Here is a 23,253-nt window from a genome sequence, read left to right on the forward strand (position 1 = left end):
GATTATTTCCAGCATGGCAAGTCTCAAAAAATTAGAAAGAAAAGATTATCAGGGCAGTTTTGACGTCATCGTCACTGGGGCTTTATGGGCTTGGAGGATATAACCAAACGGAGTAGCCATTAACAGGCGTTCCCTTCTGTCGAAACTCTATGACCAATGGTCATACACATTTTATGGACTGACGTTTACCTGACATGGCTATTATTACGTTACGTATACATTTGACGTGCCCCGCAAAAATCGGCAGACTGTTTTGTACGGAAACGGAAAATTACAGACATGGCGTTTCCATTTGGTCCTTCAAGTTTATGGGTCACAAGCGGATTTCTAAGTAAGTATAATGATTTCTAAGTAATTATATGTTTATGATGGTCGTAGTTACCCATGGGATAGGATGATAATGACAGCGTCTGTCACATTTCATCCAGCGGCGATAGACAGTAACAGTTTCGTCGTCAGTGTCACATTCTTATTCTTACAACAGCGTGTATCATATTGCTGATTAGTTAAAGCAAAGATAGATATAACTCCGTAATAGATGGATACAGTCTTAAGGAAAAAACGTGCCTCGAAAATCACGAAAATTTGATTCTCAATCAGATGGCGCCATTAGTTTTGCCCTACTCTCGTATAGAGGGCGTTGACGGTTTCGTTTGTTATTTATAATTTTAACGCATATCCGTTAAAGAACATGGGTCAAAATCATATAAAAATAATTATTGCAAATAAAAAAAAACATTTATCCATATTTAAATACATTTTAACGTATTTTTATAAATCTTCATTTTTAGTTTTGAAGTATGTCGATAGATGGCAGTGAATTTACAGTGGTTACAAAATTTACTATGACAGTACCGCTCTATCTTATTATATCCTCTTTGGTTAAAGGAATAAAACACAAATTATCTACTCATATAACTACGTCGGAATCGTCGGATGCAAAATTGCACATAAAAGTAATGAAAATTATTTACATTCATAAATGTGTATATGCAAATAGGGCTCAAAATGAGATTTCAGTTTACGTTATTCAGTCCGAGTTTGGACCCTTAATAAAAATTCTGACGGATTTAGACAAGTTGACGAGTTTATTGCGCCGAGGCATGTTAAGGCAGTAAAAAAACAGACAGGGCTTAGGCGGCTTATTGTAACGCGGCTGTTTTTAATCTGGTAGCATTTGACTAACTTTCAAATTGCGTTTTCCTTTGTTGTTGTGGATTTTTATTAATCTTGTTGCGGATTTAATATTTCACGAGCCCGTAAAAGATTAATTGGGCACTATACTGGACTTATTATTTTGTTATAAGGATACTAAACTGCTGTAAAGAGAAAAATAATGTTATGTTGGTTACAATAACAGACGGGGTCCCTTTGTTTGACATAACTATTGAAAGTCATAATGTAATGATTGTCATATTATCATTAGTCATAATTCTGAAACCGTTAACTCTTCAGGATTTTCCTCGGGTTATCAGGTTAGGTTAGGTTTGTTTTATAGCAATCCTGAAAAGTTACGCGTTTCTGAGAAAAACCAAATCATGACTAATGATAATATGACAATCATTACATTACGACTTTCAATAATTATGTCAAACAATAGAGACCCATAACAGACATTAGTCAATGGTTGCCTTTTGACTAACTCAAAGCCGTTGTGTAAAAAATTCACGTTTTTTTTGTGCATAATTTACTAAATTTTACTGAATTCGTTTAGGTTACATCTGCTACCCCTATAGATATCTTTATATCTCCAAGCATTATTTAGCATAAAGACCTCTTTTCTATCAAATTGGATATGACAACTTCTATCAACGTGTCATATCCTATTTTCTAAAGCGTTTTCTCAAGTTTTTGCACAAGACATACATTTCCCAATACCATGACAGAATCTGGTGATATAGAATCCAAGAGCAAAACTCAAATAAAAGATAAAAAGTATGCATAACGCAAGCAACTAATCAACATAACGAGACCATCTGACTAGTCACGGAACAAAACGTTAGCTTCAATTAGAGGAACTCACTGCCTTTATGGACAGCATTCCTATTAATTAGTACAGCAGTAAATATTTTTAAATTTATCGAGAGACGTATGGGCTATCATTATTTTGAACTGTTACTTAACAAGTGGTCGTAAGTTTGTGCAGACCTCGTATAATGTGTTGTAAGGCCTCGGCAATTCTCGGCAGTCAATCGGCAATTTCAGTGGTAACTGATAAGGGACTGCTGGACAAAAATTATTTTTTTGCCGATGACCTTTGGAAGTTTATCCCATAATAGTACGGGCGGGGACCGTATGATCTACTACATCATCTGATACAATACAAGGATAAGCCCCATGGCACACGTTCGTAAAAGTGATGCTGTTTGCAAAAAAATTGTTAAAAAAAAATTTACATTGGCCGAAACCACGAAAAAAGTACCACTTTCAGTTACAAAAAAAAAGTGAAATTTACGTCATCTGATACAAAGATGAGACTGGTGGCAACAGATAGGAATTTATATGTAGCTCCAGAAACCACTCGTCTGCCAGCTCCGGTATGGCCGGAAGTGCGTCTGCCGGGCACTTTAAAGGTACCAAAAAGAGTGGAATTTACGTCATCTGATACAAAGATGAGACTTGTGGCCAGTGTTGGCCGAAACGTTAATGCAATTAACCAGTATAAATTGAACCGTAAACCGTATCGGACGGTTACAGTTTACGGTTAATGGTTAATTGCAATTAACGTTCGGCCAACACTGCTTGTGGCAACATATAGCAATTTATATACAGCTTCCGAAACCACTCGTCTGCCAGCTCCCAAATGGCCGAAAGTGAAGCTCGTCGTCAATAAGACACACTTATACAAACAGTAGCGACCCGCCCCGGCTTCGCAAGGGTTACACAAAACCCTAACACATTATACGCCTAAACCTTCCTCAAGAATCACTCTATTGATAGGTGAAAACCGCATGAAAATCCGTTCAGTAGTTTTTGAGTTTATCGCGAACATACATACACACAAACAGACAGACGCGGCGGAGGACTTTGTTTTATAAGGTGTTAGTGATTTAATATAAAAAATTGAGCACCAACAAGTACCCCAAAGATTACTGTTTATAAAGAAAATGAATAAGGTGTGTTTGCAAAATTTATTTCACACTCGAACTACCTCGCAAAGTATTCACGCTCGCACGTTTTACGGCGTAATTTTGGCTTGCCTAAACATGGAATTGTCGGGGTAAAGGCTGACTGTTAATGTCAATAAGTCAAGGAGGTCGTGCATGGTTAGAATAAACATAGGTTTATTCTAACCATGCACGACTGCATCTTAATATAAGATCTATTGAAACTTTAGGGCTAGACCTACATATAATTTCATGAATTTTAAAGGCCGGTTGCGGCAAAGTCCAGATCTAGAGCAGAGCCCAACTGGGGAGGTACCTCCACCTTACAGAAAACCGCAGCCAAATAACACTAGACCCTACTAATAGTGTTGTGTTCCTGCCGGTGAGTAAGGTTGCCAGAGCTTGAGGGTGCGGAGTGTTAGGGTCGGCAACGCGCATGTAACTCCTCTGGAGTTTCAGGCGTACATAGGCTATGGAGACTTCTTAACATCAGGCGGGCCGTATGCTTGTTTGCCACCGACGTAGTATTAAAAAAAAACTATGTAGTTGTAAAGCGAGGTTTAGACTTGCATAGCAAGAACTTGCATGCAATTTCCGTTAAGCGAGGTTTAGACTAGCAAGAACTTGCATGCAATTTTCATTACATTGCGGTATCTGATCAACATTTTGAATGCAGTTTACCATAGTAGTCGGCAATGTAACGTAAATAGCATGCAAGTTCTTGCTAGTCTTAACCTCGCTTTACATTGCGGTATCTGATCAAACTTATGAATACAGTTTACTTAAGTACTCGGCAATGTAACTTAAATTGCATGCAAGTTCTTGCTAGTCTAAACCTCGCTTAATCGTAGTTCATTATTAATTTGCTTGTATTATATCTATCTTTGCTTGTTTGAAAAGTTAGCATTCCTGTAAGAAATGATAGGCGATGCCACCATATTTAATATTTTGCCCTTATAGTGTCAAATCTTTATGTCACGATTACAATGATTTTACTTTCTTATTTCTGGCTATATTTTTTTCACAGTATTTTTTTTCAAGCTATTATATGTTTATATGTTCAGCTGTTAATCTTTAAGGTTTCACGATACATTTATACTTATGATAATGCTCCATAAGGAGATATGTTAATTAATCTTTTACGTCTAATATACCCCCCACCGAGTGACTAATTACCTCTTTAGGTAAAAAAACTTATGAATGAGTCTTGTTTCTATAGTAACAATGGTGCATCTAGGTATGTAATATTGAAAGAATTGAATCTTCCAATGTTTTATCAGGTCATTGTGGACTAACGGTGTGTTTGTAGTCATGTAGTGTAATGACACATCTGATTAATATTTATGAAAGCAACATGATGCGTATGCCGCCCTCCATAAGTGCGTTGATCTGTGGCGTAGCCATATTGAGGATACCGTGGTTCAAATACGTTTACGTTTCGTCAGTTTGTTAAATACGGGTAGCGTATGAAACTAAAAAAAAATATAAATAAATAATAACATTCATTAAAATTCCTGTCAATAAAAATATTCTGAAAATCAGTGGATAATCAATTAATCATTCATACGCGTGATACTCGCGATTTCACTTTTTGTATTTTATACGAGATTTGAAATTAATAAATGTCTAAAGTCCGTCTAAGATAACTTTGCACCGACTACAATATTACAGTGACGGATTGTCATTACACATTTTTATAGAAATTTGACATTAAAGATGACATGACTTTGTCACTGCAAATGCCATGCAGAGCAGTAGCTTGGTCGGACTCTATAGATTCTAACACATAGATAAACAAATAAAAAAGGTTGTCTGGAAGAGATCGCTCTTTAGCGATAAGGCCGCCTGTTGTTTACCTCTGTCTTTATGTATTATCTGTGTTTCCATGTACATTTATTCTGAGGTTGTGCAATAAAGAGGGTTTGTATTATATTGGCTCTAAATAAACTAATATCTTCGTCTACATCTATACCCAAATACCTACCCATAGTTAAGACTGTCTTTCAGTGGTTTCATTCATGACACGCTATTACAAACTTAACCTCCTTAGCAGCACATTAAACCCATCGGGGAAATCTCATGAAGTATGAACCGCCTGGAGAGTTTATTGACCCGAGACCTGATTCGGCATTAGATCACATGACACAAATAACGATGTGTTATGTGAATTGGGCGTGCGTTTCAATCTTATTACGGGAAAAAAAACTGATGAATCACACGTTCAAATTGGGGTATTACGACGAGTGTAATATAAATTGTAAATCTCTATACAAAGATGAGTTCATTATATAATAAGAAGTAACAAAGTGCAGTACACAATTTATGTACCTAACATACAACATCCATATTGGCCTTGCAAAATCCGGTTTAAAATTCCTGACGTAAATTTTATTAAATCACTGAGAGTTACTATAAAACATTAAACTTTGAGAAGCTTCACAGAACCAATTACCCGAGACTCTCACGGGAGTTATCATTTTATCAAGTTAAAAAGAAAATCGATTAGTAAGTTAGTACGAAGATAACTTAGAACGAAAATAAATATCAGCCGACCCTTTTCGCCCTCAATTAGCAATAAAGTATCCAGTCCAGCTGGCCTAGACTTATTTATAGGGAGCGCGTGATCAGCAGGTTTTTAACTTGAGAAGGTAGTTACACGATCACTAATTGATATATAGTAAATAAATGTAATAGATATATGCGTCTTACACGTTTAATCGGATTTCGGTTAGAATATTAACAATTTTGAGTGCCAATAAACCTGCCAGATCTGCTTATTTTAGTTAAATCGTCTATGTGATTTGTGAGTGGAGTAAATGGAATTGTATATTGGAGAATTTGTGAATATCGTAATGACTTAGAAAATTGAATTTTCCTAAGTATGAAACCTAGCGAGATTGTCGTCTTTGTAAACCCACATATAAAAATTAAAGCGTTATATTACTTATGTTAATGTATTTTACTAGAGTCGATTTTGCGCTTAGATATTTTATGTCAAACAAATAATGTGTCTCAAGTCAACGATCACGGAAAATTCAAGAAAATGGTTGTACCTATGCGTCAAACTTAGGCTTCTGCCAAAGCCATAACCAACTAACATGTAACCGAGTTCCGAACTTGTAAAACACATTACATTAGAGTTCGCCGTTCATTCAAACTCCATACCCGTTTAATCATGCACAATCATTAACAAGGTGCCTAAACTAATATACTCGGAGCCAGGAATGTTAACATTCTCGTCAGCCAAGAAACAAAGTTACCTCGCAGCAGCCGCAAAAACTTTTCACCTGTCTCCACCATCGAATACGGTAAAACTTCGAGTTACAGTTCTCTCGACAAAGTCGGGCGTTTCGACATAATTCAACAAAATTTCGACACAGAACTTGATGCCAATTTTCTGGCGTACTCGTTGGAAAGTTCATCATTACTGGTCTTGGTAGAATTTGTAAAGTGCAAGCCTAAGAATCAACACGACACGGCGTATGAAAATTTGGTCAGGGAATACCTGTATTTAATGATCTAGACCTAGAGGCCAATACACATTGTTTATAATGAAATAGAAGTAGCCCAAGCCAATTCTGCACTTACTTGGCAGGCGAGAGAAATGAGAAAATGTTAAGGGTCGTCATAAGTTTCCTTTGAAAATATGACGTTTATATTGCCACTTTCACAAGTTTCACACTTTTACCATTGCAAATCGGTGCAGTTACTTAGCCGGACTATACATTACTTAGACTTACACAAACCTTAGACTTTGGCAGAAGCCTAAGTTTCATTTCATTTCATTTATTTGCATAATCATTTGCATTTGCATTACAATACATAGGTGTTATTTGTAAAGTAGGAGGTACATGATAGCCTGTAAGGGCATTGCAAAATTCTTAAAATACTAAGTTTAAAGTGTGTAACAGTATTTTATAATGTCATGCATAAAGGATTCTTTTCTAAACAATGGATATTTCAAGCAATCGATATTAGGAAGCAAAATAAGAATATATATGTATGATTACGTAGTATATGTATATATAGTTTGACCTTACATTTACAAAATTGTATATAAATGGTTGTCATCTGGTGTCCAAGTTTTAATCTGTGTTAGAACTCCTAATACCTAATGAGAATGTTTGAGGAGGCACATTTAAATATTAAACATGAAATGGCGGTCCCTGGAATTTCTAACCCTTTCAAAGTTACTTTAAAGCCGATCCGCCGCGGTAAGTCTTCGGAGGTTGGTATTAGAATTTACATAATTTTATTAGGTGCCGGTTTCAAGGGAACGTCAGTATAAAAGCGGTTGTGACGCGAAGAGACGTCATCGATTTTGGACCCACATGGCATTTAAAACAAGGCGGCGGTTTTAAACAATATTACGGTATTAATACCTTCAGTACCTTTAGCAACAACTAATAAAGCGAAACTAACCATAATATTGTCTTCGGTTACCGCGATAGTTACTCATGAAATAAAACTCACGAAACTAACCAGTTAAAATAAGGTTCTCTTCATGAAAAGTCAATTTATTGCTAATGATATGAAGTTGGTATGAAAAATGGAAGACGAATCGAATCCACCTCTTTATATAATGCGTTTGTGTTCATTTCATAATAATTTAAAGCGCAAAAACTTAAGCAATTTAATTAGTCTAAAGGAAAAAAAACTCTATTAAATAAAGAAAAGTACCGCCTGTTGTTCGCCTCAATCTTTAATCAATCGTTTTTCATGAAATAAATCAATCGTTTTTCTTTAAGCTGTAGCTTTTACTGAGGTGTGCCTATAAAGAGTATTCTACCTATCTATCAAAAAGTAAATAATAAACAAATAAATAGGTACGCTTATTAGTTTTACTTTATGTAGCAGGAAATAGGAAAAGTGCAATTATTACTAAAGTAATGCCAATCGATATTATTTTTAGTCGCTTTTGGCGACATGTTTCGGATTCTTTGGGAATCCTTCCACAGGCACGAGTGTCCGCGGCGGTTGTACGTCGTGCACTGCCCGCGCCGCCCGCCTCGTCGCTCGTTGCGCACGCGCTGATGGGGCGGCGGCGGGGGGCGCGGGGTAGTCCGCAGATGGAGTCGTCAAGTGAAGGTCTGGTAGGGCGGCTGTATCGAACGAAGTCAAGCACACTGCACTCACTATGTCCCCGCGATCGTCACAACACACTTGCCGCTTGACCCTAGGTATTATAGGCTTCCATTAAAATATTTTGAAATATGTCTCACGATAGTTTAAGTGCAATTAATGCCAATCGCTTACAAACTACTAATGGACTAACACTAACTAGGTTATAAATCGATTAAATTCGCGACAGTTGTAATGGAAAGTAACTTTTTTAGTCCGGTGAGTTTATACTGAGCTGTCAAGTGTCAACTCTCTCAACCAACCCTTAAAAGGCATGGCTCGCTCAGCCACATATCAACTCGCTTTATACTACCCCTACCATATAAATTTGTACTCGAATACAATGAGTCTCGTAAGTATATTTGTAAATAGATAACACCTTGCATATCATTTTTCTTTTGACGCTATATTTTCTTTGGCAGGGTTTAGCTACCCATTGATTGGGCCTTTAAATGACGTCTATTTTTGCAGGAAAATCAAGGTCGAATCTCCTTTCTTTGAGACTCCTTTTGAAATACAGTGAATCTTTAGTCAGATCAGTCTAGTGTGTGAAAAGTTTTTCGAGTTTTATGACAAAATTTTCATGACAATATCCCTCAGAGAACTGCGCGAGAAAATTTCTAATTTTACCCTTGCTGTAATAAATATTATATGCGTTTTTCTCCTTAGAGTAGCGCTACTTAACGACCGATATCACTGTAACTTGACGCAGCGTATACGCAACGCGATTTACGCGATGTGTCTAATGCGTTTTGTAACACATTATGGCGTAAACGGTGCGTCAACGTCTTTTGAGCAGTTTATTTGTATCTCGTATTACGACTGCTTACGATCCCTACCATTCACCTTCCAAGTCTTGAAACATAAAACTCGAAAATAATCGAGTTCAAGTTCATGGTAGGTACCAAAAGAATGCGGGATGAGTTTTTGTATCAGAATTCGTTACGACAGTTAAATTGCCATTAACATATCGTCGCTATACTTACTCAACCTCATATCTGCAACAATCATTTGATGGAAATGTCGCTTTTCTTTCATTCGGAATACGGGTGTTTTTGTCATTTAATGAGTGTAACGAGGTTGAGTAAGTATAGCGGCGATGTAAGCGCTTTTGTGATGTCATTCGATACTTATTACCGGTGCTTTAGGTGTATTTATTGCAACCGTTAAGGAAGCAACTTTAATTCGGAGTCAATTTAAGAACGGCGTATTGGTAAAGAAGTAAACCCTATAGAAAGTAAATGTGAGACCTGCCCGCGTACAAAAATGTTTTTCCTGCAGAAAGAAGTGAAAAATATTATATACATTTAAAAAAAACACTCTAAGCTAAGTTATGTACAATTCTAAAAGTGATGCGTCAAAACTAGTTTGTTACGGAAAACTCAAATATAAATCACAATCAGTTTAAAAACACAAAATATGTACAACTTACAATAACACACCTTTTATCTATCTAGGGTTCAATTCAAAATATCATGTTAACTATATTAGGAATCCCATTCGATGGCACTGTTTTCTGCTATATATAGGATAATGCTATATCTTCGTATACGATACGTTAATCCGTAATTTTCCGACATACCTCTACATAACCCTACAGCGACATCACCGCTAACCGCAACCATTTTAGCCCCAAGCTTCGGTAGTTTCGGTAAAGCAACAGGTTGAAGAGCAATGACCTGATCGATACCCCAGAACGTGCAGCGCCAAATTTGCCTTCACGGTTTGTCATAAATAATGAAAGTTTAGTCTGGTCAGAATACGAGTATTGAGACTTTACTTCGATTGATTTTGAACTACGGCGATTTAACAATACGGAAGTACATCTGTTTGTTAATAAGCGACGCGCGGTACAACTTAGGGATTAGAGCGGTAGGCCCTCTGAGGGCTCTGAGGCAGTGTTGGCCGAACGTTATTTGCAATTAACCATTAACCAGTACAAATTGAACCGTAGTCCGTAACGGACGGTTACAGTTTACGGTTCAATTTGTACTGGTTAATGGTTAATTGCATTAACGTTTCGGCCAACACTGCTCTGAGGACACTTCGTCGCACGGTACGATTGTGTGGGTCTGATCAGCGCCGTAAATCGTGGTGTCAACGTATGAATCGCCTTAGTAGTGCTCTTGCCTTTAAGCTACAGATTTTAAGTATCAAAGGGAAAACACCATTTATTCAACTATTGCGACGATTCCAAACTATTGCGATTCTGAAAATGTGAGTCAAGATCTTGAGAATATGCCGCGAGTGCTCTTGCTAGTTTGCTGTTGATTGCGCGCTTTAACCGAGCCTTGAATGAGTTGCGCTAATTAAAGCGCGCAATCCGAAGCGAACAAGTGTGCATAGTCGCGGCACATTCAGTAGATCTGGAATCTAAAAGGCACCGCACGGATTCCGATTAGTTTATCCAATTACGAAGATTAGCTTTTCTGTTCAGCAAATTGCAGAAATACGCGAAGCAGTTGAAGTCACGTAGATAGGCAGCACAATAACGGTCTGTTGAAAAGATAATTATGACCCGTTTTTACAGCACTAAGTCCTTGCGTTCGATTATAGTACATGAGATATTTTGTTGTTGTGTATTAGCCAATCCTCAGAAGGGCATTTGTGTCGTTCAAGTAAAAACGTTATATATTGTCAGTTGTCACTATGCTATATGTAGGACAAAATGCTCCTTACTTTGAACCGGAAATGTGGTTTGCCTGTGGTGACAGACGGACGGACAGCGGAGTCTTAGTAATACGGTCTCGTTTTTACCCTTTGGGTACGGAACCCTAATTACGATTGAAGGTGTCAACTAATAGGCAGTGCCAAACACTCGACCATTTTCTTTATATCACAACTTGTTTTGCTTCTAAAGTCAACATACTATATTTTCTCCTTCGCATACACATCAACAATGAGAAATATTCTATCTCGGAAATGCACCTATTGTACAAATACGCGGCACCCAGTCGCATTTCATAAAGTGCTTTTTGAATGAGAAAAGCATTCAAGAATGATCCTTTCTTAATAATATTTTTATCAAATACGAAAGGATATTACGGATTTTCTGTTCAAGAAAATTAGGTTCGTTCGAATCCTATTCATTAAGCAAGTCCTTCCAATAACTATCTCGGAGGATATCTGAAGAGCGAAGCCAGCGACATGGAAAATTATACGTCAGAAAGAGGACAAGATTGTATGTTTATTATCCTTCAAACGAAACTACGTTTTGCTTATTGCTTAAGAAGGGTAAGGACGACAAACACAATCTTGGGATAAAAAAATACTACAGATTTTTTAATAAAACATGTTTAGTAACTATTAGAAGGCGTCAATGTAGTAGCTTTTTGCGCCATTCCGAAGTAAAAATCCATCTTCCCAAAGAGGAACAGATTTGAGTAGTGAACTGTAAACAAGTAATTTACAAGCGAAATGTTATTCTATTTTTGGACACGGATGGGACGTGGCGATATCGATTCACACTGACGTCACTCCGTTCGAACTAATCAGTCTGTATTTTTACAGGTCAAAAATATATATACAATTATGCACCATAGCATTGCGATAAGCTGATAAGTAAACAACCATATTGTTTTTTTTAACGTGTAGTTGTTAGTATAATGGACTTACGCTAACACCAGGGCTATAACCGCGAAAATCGAAGATCGCAAATTGCGGGTATCTTTCTCTGTCACTCTAATTGCGCGTTCATTTAAATAAAAAAGAAAGATCCCGCAATATGCGAATTTCGGTTTTCGCGGTAGCCCCCCTTAGCGGCGTGGATCCGCTCATCAGTGTGATAACCGTAATACAAATGCTAAACATCGTTTAACGTTAATGCGTAGCACACTTCGGTCCCATTTCGATGAGAATGACACATAATTATTATGGTAATCATTTCAAATCCACGTGGAAACTGAAATTACAATGTCGTTTTTGAAGGGCTTATGTACAAGTCAAGTCGTAAATTATCTCCAAATTTCAATATAAGGTACCTATGTCTTTATTATAATTTATTAGTCAAAGATGTAGCAATAAAATTTGATCACAGCGCCAAAAAACATAAAACGCGAGGCGGTGTGTCACTCTTAATAAATTAAAATATGTAAATTACGATGTCACTCCTGTTTACGGTCATTAATTTTCATTTTGCCATCCATTCATGACTAAGATTTGTTTGAAATACCTACAATAAAAAAAAAGGCAAGAGAATTTTTTATTTTAACGTAAAAAGTTACATGAGGTATCTGTTTTAGTAGGTTCCCTATTGTTTTCCATAAAGTTTTAAGTCATAATGTATTGTTTGTCCACATTTTCGTTAGTCTTCATTTGGTTTTTCTCTGAAAAGCGTAACTTTTCGGGATTGCCATAAAATAAACCTAACCTAACCTATCTTTAGGATAACCTTACGAAAATCCTGAAAAGTTAACGGTTTCAGAATTATGACTAATGATAATCTGACAATCATTACATTACTACTTTCGATAATTATGTCAAACAAAGGGATCCCGTTTTAGTAACTACAGAACGCAAGCAAAATATTAATAAGCGTTAAAAGTCTCAGAATATTGCAAAGGGTAAAAATACCGATCTAACTAAAGGTGTATTCGTCTACATTATGAATCCATTTAAAAGAGTGAAGGATTACATAAATTTGGTTTTACACGCAATTCTCAAGTTTTCTTCGTCGACATATCAATCCTACGGGGGTGTAGAAAATTACCATGAGTAAATGTCAGCCCGCCAGGTACGTAGTCGTAAAAGCGATGTTTTACTAAACTATACGCTTCTGGAAACAGTGCATTTCATAAAATAATCGTTTATTTTCGTAGCGGAGAGCATCCCACGCGGTTTCCACGTCCGAGGTAAAATTAGACCGTGCATCCGTGACATAACTTGGTGCAGAGATTTTTTATCGTCACGCCTTATGTGCGGTCCTGGGCCCTGTTTTAACACGATAACAATTGTCACCTGATAATGACAATTCGGCGTACATTGCTGGTCCAACATGTAAACATTGACGCTTGGTAGGTACCGCCGTTGCTTGTAGAAGAAATTGTGATTGTCACGTGTCACTTGACAAATGTCAAGTTGGTGAAACAGGCGCTTGGGCAGCCCTGCGTCAGATTTGTTAAGGCGCTAACAAATATGCTGATGGTACCAATTGGCAAGTACCGCAATGTATAGCGAGGTTTAGACTAGCAAGAACTTGCATGCAATTTTCATTACATCGGTATCTGATAAACATTTTGAATGCAGTTGACCTTAGTAGTCAGCAATGTAACGTAAATTGCATGCAAGTTCTTGCTAGTCTAAACCTCGCTATACATTGCGGTATCTAATCAAACTTTTGAATGTAGTTTACCTCAGTAGTTGGCAATGTAACGTAAATTGCATGCAAGTTCTTGCTAGTCTAAACCTCGCTATACATTGCGGTATCTAATCAAACTTTTGAATGTAGTTTACCTCAGTAGTTGGCAATGTAACGTAAATTGCATGCAAGTTCTTGCTAGTCTAAACCTCGCTATACATTGCGGTATCTAATCAAACTTTTGAATGTAGTTTACCTCAGTAGTTGGCAATGTAACGTAAATTGCATGCAAGTTCTTGCTAGTCTAAACCTCGCTTAACATTGCCGACTACAAAGGTAAACTGCATTCATAAGTTTGATCAGATACAGCAATGTAATGAAAAATTGCATGTAAGTCAGTCGAAACGATTCAAACTTGGAAGGATGCTAACAACTTTGCTGTACCAACAGGAAGTTATTCAAATAAGCTGGTTAAGATTATTAATTAGAGATTATTTTTAGTATACTGAGTAACATTCGTTTTAAACGCGTGCTGTAGCGTCATTAATTATTCTTACTACGATGATTGCGACAATGGAAGGACGATGCGCAACAACTTTGATATTATCCTTTGTTTACATTAAAAGTTAACTCAAAGCATCAACTTTATAAATACTCGTATTTTCCGAGGATAATGGCGAAAATCACCATAGTAATGACACAGAATAAGTAATAGTATTATCATACAGAACGGCCACGCAACGCCCCGCCCCGACTCGAATTACCTCGCCCCGCGACAGCAGATTGACGGCTGTTTGTCGGCCGCTCAGTACTGTTTTTAAGCAACTTACTCACACAATGACGCATGCCGCGTGTAAAGACGTGCCGTTCACACATAGAAACGCAAGTGATTTTGGATGTATAGCGTGTCCGCCCTGTGTCAGTGAATTAAGCCTTCTACAGAACAGACCTTGCAACAAATGGCATGCGATTTTAAATAATTGCCGGGTAAATACGAGTAGGAGCAACGAATTCTATTTATCGATCAAATGCCGCAATGTATAGCGAGTCGCATGCGATTATTTGTGACGTTTGTAGAGGCCAAGCTGCCTGTTTGCCTGTAAGTTTTAATCGTTACTTTCCTAAACTCAAGCTTGCCCAATTTGACATTTCTAAACGTCATTTCAGTATCTGCAAAGTATAGTTGGTCAAGCAAATCTTGTCAATAGAAAAAGGCGCGAAATTCAAATTTTCTATGGGACGATATCCCTTCTCGCCTACATTGTTTAAATTTGACGCCTTTTTCGAAAAGATTTGCGTGACCAACTATGTATATAAAACGTCAGTACGTTGTAATAACATCATCGGTATGATAAAAAACGAATGCAAATTCCATTTTGCACTCGGCATTGTTTATGCTAATGCGCGAATAAAAACGTTTTGCGCGAGCCTTCATGACCTAATAACGTTTTTATCTGTGGCGAAAAAAAATGTAAACAAAGAAAACCTATCCATGTAGAAAATGATGGCATAAAAGAGCGCTCATTTGGATATTGTATCGCAAAATGCGTTCAGTTTTATGCATGAGCTGCTGTTCGGAAACCCGTGCTTATCAATGTTGTAATAAAGGTGGAAGTTGCGTAAAAAACCTGGACGTAATTAATATGTCGGCGGCCGATCGTAAAATCAGGCGGATCATCAAATTCCTAGGCATGCCTATCGTGAATCGTGAAAGTCATTGTCCCGTTCCCTGAGTCGACGGAGCCCCGCTGCGGGGCTCCTATTTCTGGACAGTTTGCCCTTCGGGCATCTGAAGCAACCTGACCAACCTATCCTACCTATCTACTGGTTTAATTATTAAACCTTAATGTTGTTGTTGTTGTATATCCTAGGGCACCCCGGAGGTGCATAGGGCCTCCACAAGATCCTTCCACGCCTTTACCTTAATGTGAACCGACATTAAACTTTGATGTGACTACCGTCAAAACACAGGAACTTTACAACATGTAAGACAAATGGAATTGAAGCATTAGATTCATAGATAACACAAGGGTTCTAAGAATGCTAGCTTGTCTTCGGGTAATATATCCATCCTTATCGCTTTATGTCATTAGAAAAGGATGGATGCTGTAAACAGGTAATATGTATATTGATTCCATTTAGACATATTTCACATAGACATGTTTGTCAATCAAAAGACAATAAAATTCACATTAAAGCTTAGCTGTCACAAGACAATTCACGTAAAAGCTTAGCTGTCAAAAGACAATTCACATAAAAGCTTAGCTTACATAGAACAAAAGCAATCCCCAGTCATTATTTGTTTTTTTACTAATTTAAGATAACTAATTTAAGGAACAAAATATTCAAAACTTGATGAAGTATGTAAATATTAAAAGGTAATATTCAAAACATTTTAATATTTAAGAATTCAATTTTTAAAGCATGTAATCAATAATCATGAAATCATGATGAGTCATTTAGAGTTCCATTTAATTTTTAAAACAGATGGTGTAATGTCTGCTATTCTGCTGCAATGTGATATAAAATAATAAGTAATCAATTTAAATAGTATAAATTTCCCGATGTACTACAGTCGCCATCAGACATCAGAGCGGCCGAGGTGCTCAAAATATCTGAACAAGCACTCTAACGCCTTAATTACTTAACAAAAGAGGCAAGTTCAGATATTTGTGAGCACCTTGGCCGCTCCGGTATATCTGTTTGCAACTGTATTATTAACTAGTAATACTTTAGTTTAGCTAAATCAGCCTCAAGTTTCTAAAACAGTGCCTTTAGTGATTTAGTAATAAAATATTATGGCTGTGCTATAGTCTTAACAAATAGATTGACTATTTAGATAAGTTTGAACTAATTACTTAAAGAGCCATGTAAATATAATTTTAAATAACTAAGCTAAGTATGCCTTAAGGGCCTATTTTAGATTTAAGCTAGTTAATAATTTTGTTTACGTAGTACCACTGTATATATCTTATATGTAAATAAATATTACTGAAACAGTATAAATATGTCTTTATATTTTTATTTTATTTATTATATTAGCCTATTTTGGTGTCCCACTGCTGGGCAAAGGCCTCCCCTCGTTTTCTCCACTCGACCCTGTCTTTATATATAATATAATAATATTTCAGCCTATATACATGCTGGGCACAGGCCTCCTCTCATGCACGAGAGGGATTGGGCTATAGTCCCCGTCCCCGCGCTAGGCCAATGCGGGTTGGGGAAATATATATGTTTTTATAACTAATATATCTTTATATCTCTGAAAGACATGGGTAGCCTAGGAAGGCCTTTATATTACAGACAAAATAGTAGTTGAAAAGACAAAGATGATGGAGTTATAATCGTTCAAGACAATCATTACATCAAGTTGTTTGTAAACAACATTTACAAGTATTAATTTGACAAACTATGAATGTTATATAGCCACAAACATGTTTCATATACGCTATCAATGTTATTAGGATTGTTAGGTAAGAAACCTGTTGCTAACAAGCATTATTATGTACAACTGAATGCAACTTCCTTAAGACCTGAGTCACACTAGTCATAACAATGGTTAGGACTGACAATCAAACAAAAGATACCATTCCCAGTGCTAAAATACAATAAGTAGCCGATTCTATCTCTGAAAATTACTAGCTTTTGCTGACTTCGTCTGTGTGGAATTATTTCCAGCAGTTAGAGTAAGTATAGCACCTGGATAAAATGTAATGGCAATAATTTTGAGCATAGTATGCTTAATTTTTTGCTTACACAGATTAATAGGCAATTCATTAATTTTCTCATTTCCACCCCCTCTTTTTACCCTCTTTAGGGATGTCTTCTGACATAAAAACTATCCTATGTCTTTCCCGGGACTCAAACTATCTCTAAGCCAAATTTAAACTAAATCTGTTCAGCAGTTTACGCGTGAAGAGGTAACAGGCAGAGAGACAGACACACTTTCGCATTTATACAATTAAGTATGGCTGCCAATACCATAGAGAAATAAGTAGTTTAGGGTTTACACCATACATAAATCAAAACCCATTTATAATAAGTTTTATACAAATTTAGTATAACATATTTATGATAAGATTCAATCTTAGTAAATATTACATTTTAAGCGAGTTTAAAACATATGAATCATAAGTTTAACCATACCTCCCATACAGTTTATTATTATTATTAAGTAAAGAAATTTAAGTATGGAGTGAGCACTTTTTAACACATATATGCATTCGTCATCATACAAAATCACACCCCCTGGCAGTGAATGCAAATGTACTTATTTTTCTATACCAATACTAATATAATACCATTGATATTAATGATACTTTGTAAATAGTTTTTAATCAATAGTAGTATTTATTGTTTCATTTTTTTTGTACTATGTCGGTGGCCCGCCTGATGTTTAAGCAGTCTCCGTAGCCTATGCACGCCTGCAACTCCAAAGGAGTTACATGCGCGTTGCCGACCCTAACACTCCGCACCCTCATTGTTTCAATTCTGAACAGTCATCTTTTTTTGCTTGAATATAACTGTGTAACTTGTTATTTAAGTAGGCAAATATAGATAAATAAAAACAAGATTGAATACACAGTTAGCATGCATAGTTCATGAAGTGAAATACAATTTATTTTTAAAATAAGCATGTGTATAAAGTGTAGTCATAATGTGTATATTATTATTTATTTATTATTCAATTAAACTTTAATATAATAACAAACTAAATGAAAGTAACAAGAGGAATGAGCACAAGATTATTAAATTTAATTTTAGAATTTATTATAACAATGTCTCCATGCAACACTGATCACAACTTTCTAGAAATCTAGACTCCTAGGCAATTGTGGTTTACAATTGTGTACTACTTGTTGATTTTATTATTTTTTATTTCATAGTTTGTCAAATTGGATATATGAATTTAAATGTAGAATTCTGTTAATTAATTCTTCAAATTGGCATATATATAATATTGATGTTATATTGGACCTAACCTAAAGACCTGAATTTAAGTAACCTAATGCCATAATAGACATGAAATATATTTGTCTTATTCCCTTGGATCATAATTGTAAATCGGGAACATTCATTTTAAATTTCATTAGCAAATATGTAAAAAAACCTAATACTTAAAATTGTCATCAGTTGCTGTATTATCCATACTTTTGTAGCTGCTACTATGCAATGCGTAATATGGGTATAAGATGTGAGCTTAACACATTTGTTTATTTGAACAGGTGAGTTACAACTATGACACAACACATACAACTCTGAATCACTAATATTGTTCGGCACTTTTTCAGAAATTGGGACTGACTTAAACTTTGTTGATAATGACTGGGGATGGTATAAAACATGGGCTTACCTTGAAGATGGGTCTGGCGTGCCTCGGCTGGGTCGGGGCAGCCGTCGTGGTTGCGACCGCCGGCGCCGCCGCTGGCGTCGTCACGTGGTCCGCCGGCAAGGACTCCGGCACAGTCTGCAGAGTCGGCCGCATCGTTGTCGACATTTTCACCAAAACACACGAGTTCAACACTTAACACTGAGCTAGCCCTAAGCGCACCCTCGTAGCTCGCATCCTCTGCGCCACTCGCTCCAGCAGCCAGCCCAGGCTCCTCGGGCCTTCACCAGGACTATCCACCAGAAAGTTAACCGACCGCCGATCAACAACGCCCATCTAACCGCATTTTCCCCCAGAAAAATACATAGCAAAACCGTTTAGACTGATCTGAGACTCGATTTCCGATCCTATTTAAGTTTTAGCTGTATGCCCGCGATCGTTGTAATGGAAAACGGAAATAGACACGCAAAAAACTATTAGAAAGCTTACGGTGTCTTCTGTCACATAAACACTATCATGGATTTCGGCGTTTTAACTCTAAACCGACGCGTAACACAATTTTTTCAACGCGACCGGCTTCTATAGAGGCTAAGAAAGCGCCTGGTGGACAAATATATGTCCATTTAATAGTAAAATTGTCAACGATAATCACATAACTCCGCTAAAAGTCCTCAGTTCTTGAATCTACTCTCAAGATGGCGGATTTTACATTTTACCTACTCCTCGTAAATGGGCACAAGGCTGACACGAAAACATCAACCGGCTCTCTATCATTCCCTGTCTTTTGCTTACGATATAAAAGAGATAGTGATACGTGAAAAAGTTCAACGGAGTTTTAACGATACGTCAGAAAATCTGCCAATGGAGCATGCGCAGAAATAACGAATGAACGCATCTTGAACGTATCTTTGCGTTTTGATTTTACATTTTAATAACTTTATAAATTTTGCGCCTTATATACGAAATTCGAATATTTTCAAATATAGTTTGTCAAAAGACTGTCTCATTTCAAACATAGACAAAGAGAATCTTACTATCTTTCTCTTGCACTAGTACTGGCAGCCAAAAGAAAAGGATGATTATAGTTTTTTTTGTTCTTATTTTCTGACAATTTGGTTTGACCAACTATATATAATGACATGAATTTGTTTATAAAACAATACTTTAATTTATTGTTTACGAAATAACCAAATAAATTGTTGTTAAATTATTTCATCAATATTAAATTATTAAACTGTTCTCGAAATATGACATATAGCTGGACAAACAACTTTGTCAGTGGAAAAAGGCGCGGAATTCGTATTTTATATGGGACGATTGATTACCCTTCGCGCCTACATTTTTTGAATTTGCCGCTTTTTTCTACTGACGGAAATGGCTTGACAGAGTACATTAATTAGATCATTATATAAGAATATTATGATCTTATAGTAGTTAATTTAATTAAATTGAAGTTTTTTTTAATGTATTTTTTTTTATACTAAGACTTATAGTTGGTCAAACCAATTTGTCAGTCAGTAACAACCAGGAAAATTATACTCATCCCTTTCTTTTGGGTGATAGTACTAGTGTAAGACAAAGATAGTATGATTCTCTCTGTCTATGTTTTGTAATAAGACAGTCCTATGACAAACTATATGTACATATATAAAATGTTTGATTCTTATTCTACACATATGAACTTGGTCCGTTAAACAACTTTGTCAGTAGCAAATGCCCGAAATTTAAATTTTCTATGGAAAAATAACCCTTCACGCCTACATTTTTTTAAATTTGCCGCTTTTTTCTACTGAAGTACTGACAGAAATGCCTTGACAGATTAACAACTTGCAATAAGTTAAATTAAACGCAATCACCTCAAAGCTGGTAACATTGTTTTTTTTTGTGACGGCAGCATTTGCTAACGCCATTTAAAGATGGCTGCCTTGTTGTTGGCGACTGTTGGGCGCTTGTTTGGAAATTAATGTTTGTTTCTTTATATTATTATGAGTTCAATTGAGTATGTTTTCGTCATTGTGAAGATAAACGCATGATTTAGTTAATCGGTGAGTGTTAAACAGCCTTTACACGTTGCAACATAATGTAGAATACAGTTATTATAACCATCCATTTAGCGCAACGTGAGGTTTTCTTGTGCTTTCTTTGTAAGCATCTCTAAAATAAGTTTAAGATTATGATCTTTGTTTTTGTTCAGTCTGTTGTCTTCAATACGATAAATTCGTTATGTAAATCTATTATTTACATAAGTTGTGACCTTAAATGCGTATTTGCTACTCATGTTAACAAAAGGACACATTCGTAATTCTTGTCATCTTGTCGATTTCTCGGGAAAGATCTCGTGTTTTTTTAATATCCGGTAATTGGTTTATTTTTCATACAGTACCATCGTTGTAGTTTATAATTGTATAAACTGTAGCTCGTGGCAATAAAAAACAGGTGAATGAACTTTATTATGTTTGGTGTCGTCGTAGGTTTGTTTCGACGAAATACTTTCTACAGACCATAACATGCCAAGATTACATTAGATTATCTTAATCCATTATGGATGAACGTTTGAATATACTAATTAACAAAAGTCATCGACTACTTGGTGTGTATGTTAGCATTAGGTAGATTGTTTATTTACTGAGTTCTAATGTCCTTGTATTGATAAGAAAGCAATAACATGACAACTGTTCCTATGATAATTTTTTCATATAGCTATATGATAATACAGTTGTTGTACTGCAGCCACTAAATTGCCACAAAACAAGTTTCATACATTCCTTCAACACGGTTGGGGTATAGAAAAGGGGGCGCGGGACTTTAGAAATTCGCCTCGGTGGGCGAATCCGACTCGCACTTGTCCGGTTTTTATGTCTCCACTCTGTTAAGTGTTTTAAATGTGTCATTTGCAGGCAAAATGTACCACATACTTGGATAAGAAAGGACAGAAAGGTTGACAATTTTTATCAATTAAATTTCAAATTTAATTGACTTCTTCAACGGTTTCTTGACATCCTGCCATTCCTTGATAATCAAATTTAAAGTATCGTGAGACATATTAACTAGGGCTCCCGGTATCCGTGTTACACGCCGAAACGAATACCCGTGTTCTTAAGCCCGGCGGTACTAAGAACCCGGTTTACACGGAACCGCCGGGATTCGAAAACGTTTCGAAGGAACGTTCCCAAGAAACGTATCTCAGACACGTATCTCCGTTTACACGGGTACTTAAGACCGTTCCGAACGGGTCCGAATTCTCCGAACCAGTTTGAGCCAATGTACAATAGTAACATGGTCCACTTTCCACTATTATTATGTTGACTTCAGATGAATTCGTTTGTCGTACGATTTTTAAAGTGAAACTTTTATTCTATCGCCCCCATTTATTAAGTTAACATTAAAACCGCGATTTTAATACCGTAATTCGAATTAATTTCCGATTTTTTTTAGTTAAATACCTACAATCCGAAAAAAGTTTCACTTGCATCGTGGTTTCATAAAACCGCACAATTACTTTTTTTTTAATTGTTTTTAACCGTATTGATAAAACATAGGTACTGAGCCATCTTCCTGTGTTTAATAGTAGGTATACATAATTTTTATTTTAAACTATTTATATCATTTAATAAAACCGATTGCTTCTAAGCTAATTACATAAATTTTATATCGATCATAGTTTTTTTTATAATTACATAATGGTATAGTATTTTCGTTAATAATAGGTGTGCAGACAGAATACAATATTAATTAAAAATAACAGTTTAATGATTTCGTGGTTATTTTTATCTCGGGTCTATTACTGCTTTGCGAAAACAACAAACCTGCCAACGGCGCAAAAAACTTAGGACCACAAAAGCGGGATTATCGAGTAATCATGCTCAAATGAAAGGCAGAATTTTACCCAAGAACCATAAAAACCCATACTACCTTGTATAACTTGCGATAATATTGCTAATTACATTAAGATAGATCTTTAAATTGGTAATCATTCATAATTCACTTTGGTCACTTTCTCACTAGAGTTCAGGTAATAAACTTAAATGCGCACGTTGCCGACCGGTGGTCCATACATCCATTGTTTTCCAATATCCTTTTGTTTATCATCGTCGAAAACATGTAGGTTCCCAAACTATTATCACAAGTGTCACCGACAATTATAAGCTTTATGTCGTTGTAATAAGGTCAAAACATCTGCACAAGAAAATGTTTTCCATTGTTTTGTAGCCGCACCCCACTAAAAAGCGTTTTACTATGGTAAGAGGTACCTAGAGCAAAAACAATTAGAATTTATTGAGAAGGTGCAATTTTATCAAATTGATTTAAAGTGTTTATTAATAACTAGCGACCCGCCCCGGCTTCGCATGGAGAGTCAAGCATAATAAAATACATTCTGTAACAAGTATTCACTTCGGAAG

General features: G+C 36.3%; 2 protein-coding genes across 3 annotated transcripts in view; one reads left to right on the forward strand and one right to left on the reverse strand.

The window, feature by feature from the left end:
* LOC134751773 (MAP/microtubule affinity-regulating kinase 3-like) overlaps nt 1–19,606 on the reverse strand; it is a 235,325-nt gene extending 215,719 nt beyond the window's left edge. Inside the window, exon 1 of the mRNA XM_063687255.1 lies at nt 18,878–19,606. Within this exon, the coding sequence (XP_063543325.1) occupies nt 18,878–19,021 (144 nt within the window). The 5' untranslated portion in view covers nt 19,022–19,606. The remainder of the gene's footprint in view (nt 1–18,877) is intronic.
* A 1,097-nt stretch (nt 19,607–20,703) lies between these two features.
* LOC134751783 (poly(A) polymerase type 3) overlaps nt 20,704–23,253 on the forward strand; it is a 223,334-nt gene continuing 220,784 nt past the window's right edge. Inside the window, exon 1 of one of the 2 annotated variants that reach the window (XM_063687271.1) lies at nt 20,704–20,898. The gene's annotated coding sequence lies outside the window, so the exon portion shown is untranslated. The remainder of the gene's footprint in view (nt 20,899–23,253) is intronic. The other variant, XM_063687272.1, reaches the window with a different exon arrangement.

This window comes from Cydia strobilella, chromosome 23 (assembly GCF_947568885.1).
Source record: "Cydia strobilella chromosome 23, ilCydStro3.1, whole genome shotgun sequence".
Lineage (NCBI taxonomy): Eukaryota > Metazoa > Arthropoda > Insecta > Lepidoptera > Tortricidae > Cydia > Cydia strobilella.